The 10765-nt window shown below is 28.5% G+C and overlaps 1 protein-coding gene across 1 annotated transcript; it reads left to right on the top strand.

The window, feature by feature from the left end:
- The first annotated feature begins 6113 nt into the window (after positions 1 to 6113).
- On the top strand, positions 6114 to 8776 carry LOC120082580 (CASP-like protein 2B1). Its single transcript, XM_039037817.1, has 4 exons — positions 6114 to 6274; positions 6471 to 6822; positions 7053 to 7185; positions 8344 to 8776. Exons 2-4 carry the CDS (start codon positions 6599 to 6601, stop codon positions 8593 to 8595), a joined length of 609 nt encoding a protein of 202 aa, XP_038893745.1. The 5' UTR covers positions 6114 to 6274; positions 6471 to 6598; the 3' UTR covers positions 8596 to 8776.
- Positions 8777 to 10765: the final 1989 nt, after the last annotated feature.

Here is a 10765-nt window from a genome sequence, read left to right as displayed (position 1 = left end):
TCTTTTTTTTTTTTTTTTTTATCTAATACATACAATTACAATTTTTGCAACATTTCTTACATATTTATGCAATAAAAATATATAAAATAGAGAGTGGAATATTTCATTGAAAAAATGAACCCAACAAATTGAATTGACTTACAATGAAAATTAAAATAAATAAACTATGTTTGAGGATGGTATTGAGAATGAAAGTTTGGTTGGAATAGATCAAATCAAACTTGAGTTGTCCTCAACTTGTCTTTCACTCAATCTCTCTTCTTTCTTTTGATGCTTTTCAAATGGTCTCTTATTCGATTATATATGTCAAGAGAAAGAAAGGGAAGAGGCTCATTTGATTTCGGTTATTTTTTCTACAAATTTATCACAAATTTAACTTTTTCTTTATCAACCTTTAGACCTTAATTGTATTTAAACTTCTTACTTTTTCTTTTCTAAGACCCTTTTTTTTAATTATAAATTGTATTGAATACTTAGTTTAACATCAATTTGGGATGTTTCTTACATGAATGAATAAAATCATAATTGATTTTCTTAGTTTCTCAATGCTTAATGCTGCACTAAGGATATATAGTGGGTGAAAAGTATCATTAATGTACCAACAAACGGGTTTAACCATTGGTTTTTTTAGGGCATAACTATTTATTTTATATAATTAATTGTCCAAATAACATTAAATAATTATAGAGAAATTGTACTCAATTAAAACTCATACGAAATTGTTTTTTTTTTAAATTAATTCACTATTAATAATGAATTTTGATGGCATCTTTATAAATATATAAATTCAAGTATCGGTAAAATAGTCTAATAAATTTTAAACATTCTGACTTTTTTAATATGTTATAGAGATCATGTGGAAAAGGTTTGTAACAATAATTATGATTTTACGGATGGATAATTCTTCAATATTTTATTCATTTACAACAAAATATTTTTTCGCAAAAAAAAACATACTTTTTTTTGGAGAGAGTTACTAATTTACGAGTCATAGGTATCTAACATATTCTTATACCTTGCAATTTTTCATGAGAAAATTACAACTCGTACAAATCTTTCATTTTTCAATTTGATTCCATCCATTAGCTATTTACTTTTTTACACCTTTTTTATATGTGAAATGCTATGATTGCTAATAAATAATAAATTTTTCAAAACTGAATCAACAACAAACAGGTAATAGAAACTAAATTTAAGATTTATTAAAAGTACAAGAAGTAGAATTAGATATTTAAAAGTATAATAACTAAAATTGAACAAACTTTAAAAGTACAGGACAAAAATTATGTTTGACCTCATTTTTATTAACTTTTTATATTGTGTTTTAATATACACATGTCAATCATATTCTACCGATAGTATGTTTAAATTAACTTTGTAAATCATCATAAAAGATAAAGATTATATTATATATATATATATAATATATATATTATATATTATTAATATAATATATATATATTAAAATATTACAAATTTAGTCTCTAAAATTTTGAAAAAAAATTAATTGGTTTGAAATAATTTTCTTAATATTCCATTAAGACGTGGTTTTTATAGGTTAGATTAAAAAAAAAACACTTGAATCACAAAATTTTGAAACATACATGAAAAAGTTTTAAAGAATTAGGTTGAAATTGCAAAATTATTCTCGATTTTACATATTTATTATATGGGGGGTGGAGAGTTATTATTTTACATTTTGTAGAAATACTATACTCGTATGACTAAATGAGCCAAAATAATAATAATAAAATAAAAATAAGATAACAAAATTTATCATACCGACCAAAATTAATGAAGAGGCTTCGTGATGCAATTTGATGAAGATTTATCAATGTTCGTACTTTTCAAAAAAACATAAATAGAAGTTACATTTTACACCGAATTTTAGTTATTTTTAAATATAGAAAAATGTATCGACTTATTTATAAATCTAGCAAAATATTACTGTCTAATCAATGATAAATCTTGATAGACATCTGAGTGATATTTTACTATATTAAATTTTTTTGGTTAAAAATTACTTTTAGTTCATAAGTTTTCATATAAGTAACAATTTAGTCCATGAACTTTGATTTATAACGATTTAATACTTTCAATTTTATAATAATTTAGTCCATAAACTTTGTTATGTAACAATCTAGTCCTTGAACTTTAAAATTTGTAATGATTTAGTCTCTATGGTAGAAATTAAAGTTAAGATTTAATGAGATTTCATGCATAAATAAACCATTAAACTAATTAGAGACTTAATATTTCTACAAAATACAAAATTTACATCATAAAGTATTAAAAATTAACATCTAATTTTGATAATTTTTTTTTTTACATTAGAGACTATATTGTTAGAATGTCAAAAGTACAAAGACTAAATTGTTACATACTACAATTCATGGACGAAATTGATATAAAACTGAAAGTAAGACTAGGTCGTTACAAACCAAAGTTCGGAACTAAATTGTTACTTTTATTGAAATTTGGGGATCAGAAGTATTTTTTAACAAAAAAAAATCCTAACAACCTACTTTTGATACTGTTAATTAAATCCAACATCAAAAATAAAAATAAATGATAAATTTAAAACTTTTCTAACATAATTATTAACAAAAGGTTTACTATATTTTATTGAGATCCCAACAACTTCAAACTCTCACCTCATGTAAGATTGCATGCTAACTAATAGGTCATATAAAGCTTTAATTGATTTCTAGAAATCCAAATACGCTCCAACTCAGCTATGTAATTATTGTAATCAATGACAAATTTAGAAGCTAATCATAATCTTTAAGAATGAATAGAAATTTAATTAATTAAATATATTAATTTTATCCCTAAATTTTTAAATATCTAAATATTTTGAGTCTAATAAGTGTCAAACTTATTTCATCTTTCTATGTAGTGGAATAACATCGATTTTAATAGACACTACTCGTTGGCGGTATTAAGATGGAAGGATTGAATAGATATTTTTTTTCTTTGTTGAACATTCTTTACCAATCTTCTTTTTGCGTGTCTATTATTTCTTCAAAAGAATTACATATTTGTTACAAATTTTTACATTTTTCCATTTAGCAAAGTTTGATTTTTTGGGAGTGGTAATGAAAAGTTGACTGATAAATCACCTTTATTATTACTCTCAATTGTTATGGAATATAATAAGTCTTTGAATTTTCACTTTTATAGTTAATAAATCATTAATCAATTTGATATTTTTAAAAAATAAATTATTAAATAGAAAATTAAAAACTTAAGATTCTAAACATAAATATTCGATTTCATGTCAAATTAATTCATTAGTTGTAAAAATGACGGTGTAGGAACATTGAAATATTAGGGATTTAGAAATTTTTAGATTTCACATACCAAAAAGTTTAGGGCTCTTTGTTTCACAAATATTGTCATGAATTTCAGACAAACATTTAATATCTATGTTTGTTTGATAAGATTTCATTTCTTAAAACTCATGATATTATTATTAAGAGAACTTTAAAACTTATATGACATGAATTTTCTAATACCCTTCATATCTGTGGGATTTTTATACCAAAATTTGATTAGTTAATATCAATTAATCATTACTATTAATTTTAATTAATTATTAAATATAAATATATTATTTAGACTTAATAAATTTCAACTATTATGTTTATCATTGATATTTTATGTTATATTAACTATTTAATATAAAATTTGATTATTAATTATTAATATTTTAATTAATTAATATTTATTTAAAAGTATACATATTATATTTTAAGTGATTAAATAGTAAATCAATATAATAATATATTAAATAATTAAATTTAATTAGGACTACATTACTTGTTCTCTCACATTTGATTAAATTAGAGGTATATATGGATTGAGTTGGGTTGGATTGTGGCATTTTTTTGGACCAACCGAAAATTTCGGGTTTATCAAGTTGGCAACCCAAATGGCCTAACACATGGTCTCCAACCCAACCCGACCCATCTCTCAAAATATGGGTTGGGTTGGGTTGGGTTGGATGGTCAGATTATTATTGTTTTTTTCTTTTTAATTTAAAATACTTAAATTTATCTACATCACATGTCTAATAACTAAAATCTCATAAAACTAAATTCTTATATACTAAATGTTTATAATATCTATTATAAACTTTATACAAAAACAAATATTCTTAAAAGAAAAATATAAAGAATTTACAAATTCATCAATTCTAAAAGAAATATATATTTTTTTATTATATATATGTAATTCGGATTGGTTTGGGTAACCCGATTTTTCTTTTTTCTTCAACCCTAGACCCAACCCAAAAACAAAACTAACCCCACCCCACCCTTATAGTTTGGGGTGGATAATTTGAATTGTTTGGGTTGTTGGGTCATTTGAACACCCTAGATTAAATAAATATTTAGTTTTAGTTTCTATATACAAAATTAGTAAATCAAACACATCCATTTAACTTCGAGACATTAATTGTCCTACAAAACTAAATACGAATATTATTTATCGCATATATTTAAAACCCAAACATTTAAATTTCTACCTTTAATATTCATACCAATGAAACAATGTTTGCGATCCAAATGACCTCTTATGAATAGACTCATGATTAGGGGTGTTCAAAAAATCCGATGACCCGAAAAAACCGATCAACCCAATCCAATTTATGTGGTTTGGGTTGAGTTATCAACTCATTTGGATTGGGTTGGATTGGATTTAAATAAATGAAAAAAATTTTAGTTGGGTTGGTTCATGGGTTCATCTAATATATCCCAAACCAACCTCAACCAACTCGAATTTATTATTAACTTTAAAATATATTTTGTTTTATTACTTATAACATAATTATTTATACATATATTGATTTTAGTTTTATTTAGTTTCAATATTTTTTTTAATAATTTATTCTTCAACAACTCTTAAAAATAGTTTCTTTGTACTTTTTCACTATATAAATTGAAATTGAGTTATTAATTTTAATTCAATATATAAAAATAATTAAATTAGATTTGTACATATTTATGTTTTTTTTCCTTTTAGAAAAAAATTTTAAGTAAATGATCCGATTAACCCTAACCAACTCAACCCAAATATTTCATGGTTGGGTTGGGTTGGGTTTATTATTTATAAGGATTATTTGGGTTAAAAAAATTTACCACCCGAATAATTGAATTGGGTCTAAAAACTTTTTCAACCCAACCCAATCCATAAACACCTCTACTCATGATTTAATGTATATATCTCAAAAGTAAGAATACGTTGGATTTTTTTATATATTTTTTAAGAAATAACCATCTATTAAACAATTTTAGTTAAAAATAGACGTTGTACTATAATTTAATAGTAATTTTACATTTACTTTATTGTAAATTAAAATTTTAAAGGCAACACAATCATAACTCAACAAATATGAATTTATTCAAAATCTGGAAACCTGAAGTTTAATACTCTATTCTATATAAAGATATTAAAATGATCGGACAACCCGAACAATTTAGAGTATCTAACCCAAATTGTGAGGGTCGAGTTGATTGATTTTTTTCCATTCTTGTTAGCTTAGGTTGGATCTCGGGTTGAAATTTTTTTTGGGTTAACCTAACCGAACCCGAATTACATATATATTACTAAAATATATATATTTCCTTTAGAATCGATGAATTTGTAAATTTTTATTATTCTTTTAGAAATGTATGTCATTATCTAAAGTTTGTAATAGATATCATGGATATTTAGTATTTTACATTTGAATTTTATGAGATTTTAGTTATTAAATATTTGTTGTAGATAAATTTAAATATTTTAAATTAATAAAAAAATAATAACTCGATAATTCAATTCAATCCAACTCAACGTAAATTTGAAGAGTTTGGTCGAATTGGATTAGAGATCTTGTTCGAATCATTTAGATTGCCAATTAGATCAAAATATATATCGCCAAAAAAAAAATATTAATATTAAAATTGAATCGAAGAAAGGTGAAACAGAAAATTAAAGAGAAAAGGGTCTTCATAAATTTACAAAATAAATAAAAACAAGCGACGAATTTAAGAGCATTGGCTGTCCCCACCTTATCTGACGCCACGCTTTCTTGGGACTAAAAAACTGCTTTTTCTTTCTAGAAAAAGACACAGAAATGGAATGGAGACCAAAAAATCATTAGAAAAAAAAAAAAAAATCACTCTAAGCGAACAAGAATAGGAAAAATGGCTGTTCCTAGTAGACTCATTGAATGCTGAACCAGATTCAGATCAGACTCCATTAAAGCCACCTCTTTATTTCCCAGCATGAGGTGTGTTAATCATCAACCCGCTTCTACAATCTCTGTTTCCGCCACTTGTCGGCAAATTGCGTGCTTTGCTTTGCTTTGCTTTGCTAGCTATCCCTTCAAGAGATTTCCCACCTCCTGCTTTTATCTAATTTGTTAAATATATTGTCGAATTTTACCCATTGATGTCACTAATTTAATTGGCACTGGCTTGGTGCAGAGTGCTTATAAGAAGGGTACCATCCTGCATGCCCAGCAAGTGTTTGATGAATTGTCTGACTCGAAATTGAGATTCATCTTTTTAAATTCTTGCTTCTTTTTCTGATTTTGGGTGTTGGGGTGGAGAAAATGAGCTACTCTGGCATTGGTGTTAGCCCTGGGAATGTCCCTGTGTATCACGGCTCCAATTTGAAGGTCTTTGATAAAAGGGTGAGGGTGGTTGAATTGGTGTTGAGGTTTGTGATATGTGGCCTTGGAGTTCTTGCTGCTGTTCTTGTGGGGACTGATACTGAAGTTAAAAGTATCTTTGCCATTCGAAAGAGGGCAAAATTCACAGACATGAAAGCTCTTGTGTAATCTCTCTTTCTTTCTTTTGTTTCTGTTCTTTGTTTGGTTTTAGTTTTACAAATTAAACAATTGGTACGCTCAAAAGTTTAATTAAACAAGATTCAAATGATGGGTTGTGGTATACATGTTCTTATCACTCCTTTCACTTGTAGACTAAAAAATTGGCTCAGAATTCATTACAGAGATTACCTCTTCGTATTGACTCAAGCTTCTTTGATGCTATGATATAACACAGGTTTTTGGTGGTAGCAAATTCAGTAGCAGCAGCTTACTCTTTGGTCCAAGGATTGCGATGTGTGGTGAGCATGGTGAAGGGAAAAGTGCTCTTCAGCAAGCCTTTAGCTTGGATCATTTTCTCTGGCGATCAGGTACATTTTAGACTTGGGAGATTCCCTCGGCAAATCCAAACTTTTTAGTCCTTTTGCTATATTTACTGAATAAACTAGATGACCATATTACACTAAGAAATTGTTCTTTATATGCTTTTTACCTGTTTCTTCTGATTCTGGCCTTGAGTAAATCGATTTGACTTTGATTGGTATTTCGGAGGATTGCATGATCACAGATTAAAGGGAAAATTACTTGTGTGTGGCTATAGAAGTAATAAATGCAAGTTCCAAGTGAAATTTGGTTCTACCAACCTCTGTCCAAAAAATTTATGTGGCCTACAATAAGTATACTTCTGCATTTCAGCATATACTTCTGCATTTCAGCATCTTCTTATCTTTCTATCTTGCTTTCTGTCCTTACAATTTAGTTTTGGTTAAATCAAATTTTTTTTCTCCATATCCTTTAAGCTTAAGCTCAACCGTAGTTTATTTTAGTCCTCATACTTGCAAAAGTTCTATTATTGTCCCTATTATTCAATTAAAACTTATCCCACGGCCTGGCTTTTAATTAAAAGTATCATACATTATTTGTTGTCGACTCCAAAAAGAGAGAAATTTATTGCGGATTATGGTGGCTCCGCAAAATCAGGTTAGTTCTAGTCTTAAAATTTGCTTTCCGATGTAAATAATTAAAACTCGGCCCAAATACTTGTTTATTAACCAATATTAATTCGTTAGACCCCACATTAATATAATACTTGAAGCTTATCTGTGTCATATTCATTAATAATAACTTGGCCACGAAGAGTGATCCAAATTCTAAACAAAGGATGAAATCGATGAAGAAACAAGTTTCGTCACTTAACATTTTCTTTCTATCATTGGGTCTCTAAATTTTTAATGATTTTTTAAAGTTTAAAAAGTATTTAATTGATTCTTAAGCTTTCAATTTTGTGTCCATGATCTATTGTTCAATACATTTTTAAAAATTCATAAACCTACCAGACACGAATTAGTTTGATATCTAATTGGATTTAAAATTCGATTTTAAATCGAATTGATCGTTTGACCTACTAGACACAAAATTTAAAGTTTATTGTCATATTGGATACACTTTAAGGATCATTTTTAGAAAGAACTTTTAACAACGTAAGATTGAACTATGTTCAAGTTTGATAAGTAGTGTTACTTGTGCAGATTATGGCATATGTCACAGTGGCAGCAGTGGCATCGGCCGCCCAGTCAGCAGTTTTTGGGAAGCTGGGGCAGCCGGAGTTGCAGTGGATGAAGATATGCGATCTGTACAAGAAGTTCTGCAACCAAGTTGGGGAGGGACTTGCAAGCGCGGTGGTGGCGAGCTTGAGCATGGTGGTTTTATCTTGCATTTCAGCTTTCAGTCTCTTCCGCCTTTACAATGGAGGCAAGAACAAGAGCAACTCAAGATGGTAAGCCTTTTGGGTTCATCAGTAACATTCAAACCTCCATAGCCTGATCGCCATTCTGAGCTTCGGTGCGGAAATGTTGGGCTTCTCTGTGATTCTGGTTAAAGAAATGTATGTTTAAAGTGTTCAATTCTCACGAAAAACTATGGTACATCCTTCAGTAATAAATTTATAAGTTGAGGAATAAACTTCTATTTATGAAAATTTTGTCCTCTTCAAAAAGTGCAAGTATGAAGCTGATAAATCTGGCTCAAAATCAAGGGATGTTCTATGCATATCGGTTGTACTAAAGAGAGAGAACGAAATCCTGTTTGGGAAATCCTGTTTGGGAACTCGGAAACCCATAGATTAGACGAATTTAAACTTAAGGTAAAATTTTTCTAGGTCACCCTAAATAGAACTTTGGGCCGTTTAGATCATAGATATTGTTGTTGGAGAAGAAATTTCTGAAAGAGTTAAACATGGATCTATAAGTTTTCTAATTCACTAATTTTAACAAAAATTAAAGCATACTCTTCTCAAAAAGTGGGTTTTCAAAATATACATTTGATGAACTCTCCAAGAAAACGTCTGTTCAGTTGTTTTCTTCACTTGATATCAACGTGAACCACCTCAAAGTCTTCCTTACTATGTTCTTGGAGTTTTAGACAGAGTTGTGGGACTCAAGAACAACTTGAAGATGTGAAGAAACCAGAAAAATTCACAGCAGCACAACTGAAGAAGACAACTTCTTTTTCAGAAAAATTTCTCTCGAAATTCTGTATTATCCTTTTCTCCAACAACTCCACTCTTCTTTATATATAATAGATGAACATGCAAAGAGATGGAGTGCATTGCTTGGAGAATCAGAATCAAAGTAGAGAAGATAATGCATTTTGTGTGAGCATAGAGATGATAGTAATGGAAAATTCTCATTTTCCATTTTCGTGCAACATGCAAACGAATTCTTTTTTCTTTTTAAAACAAAAAATATATTAAATCATTTTAATTCAAAATTTGATTTTCTTAAATTAATTTTAAAAAATTAATTAATTTAATATCAAATATTAAATTAATTTTTGCACAATAATCATCTTTATATATTTAAATCATATTTAAATATTTATTCTCTTGTTCCGTTTAATTTGAACGTTTCAAATTAATATCTCAAGCTACCCTAAAGCTTATCCATTTACAAGCTAGTAGGGAGACCTCGCGGACCTACAGATCATGGGCTCCAATGATTCGAGATTAATCGGCTAAACTCATTAGTCTAATCTAACCCCCATTCGTTAATTAATAGGACACTCCACTATAGCCCATAGTTGAATTCCCCTTACTGTAGATATATTATGTCCACTTAATAACCATAATCAGTAAGTCGATTCTTCACAGGTTGTTCGTAATCAGAGCTAGGTAAAAAATATCCTTTTACCCCTGTGACTACATCTTGTTCCTTAAGTTCCTACTAATCCTCTAATGAACAATTTTGATTCATAATCTCTATGAATAAAATCCTTTGTCTATCATGAGAAGGCAGGGCCTCGATTATTCAAGACCTAGAGTCAATACTTAAGAGAACAACCTATCTGTTAACTCTAAATAGGGAAGGAGTGAATTCCATCTTACAAGGCTATGTCCCCAGCTATTCATCTGATCTTATCTCCAAAATGGTAAGCTTTTGAGCAGTGCTATTGGACTACTCTCACTGTTTGCAGATCAAAGAATAATCCCGAACAAACAGAAGTTCATAGCTAGCTCAGGATTAAGATCGAGTTAACCTAGGTTATATAATAAATGAAATAGTCAGTTTTAACAGGAAATGGTCGTTATAAAAAAAAGTGACTATTTTCGTGGTCCAGTCTATATGCAAACTCATTGCATAGGATGCCCCTACTCTCATGTCTCAACATGAACGATTTGTGGATCACATCGTTTGTAGCACCTTACAACTTCTAGTAACAACTACAGAGTGAGCAGCATCCAATAGTGTTACCAATATGAGATACTCAATTTCATCCATATACTTATTAGACCATTTAGGCTATATACTGTCAACTTGATCCTGTTTATGTCAATACATAAAGTTACAACATTCAGATCATAGCCAAGGATGCGTTTATTGAATTTTCATTATAAGATGCAAAATCAACAAGTCATTATTATTGATTAAATAGAATGTTTAACACGAACTGTGA

This window comes from Benincasa hispida, chromosome 8 (genome assembly GCF_009727055.1).
Source record: "Benincasa hispida cultivar B227 chromosome 8, ASM972705v1, whole genome shotgun sequence".
NCBI classification, from domain to species: domain Eukaryota; kingdom Viridiplantae; phylum Streptophyta; class Magnoliopsida; order Cucurbitales; family Cucurbitaceae; genus Benincasa; species Benincasa hispida.
The sequence above is the reverse complement of the archived record's forward strand: the minus strand, read 5'-3'. Positions and strand labels throughout refer to the sequence as shown.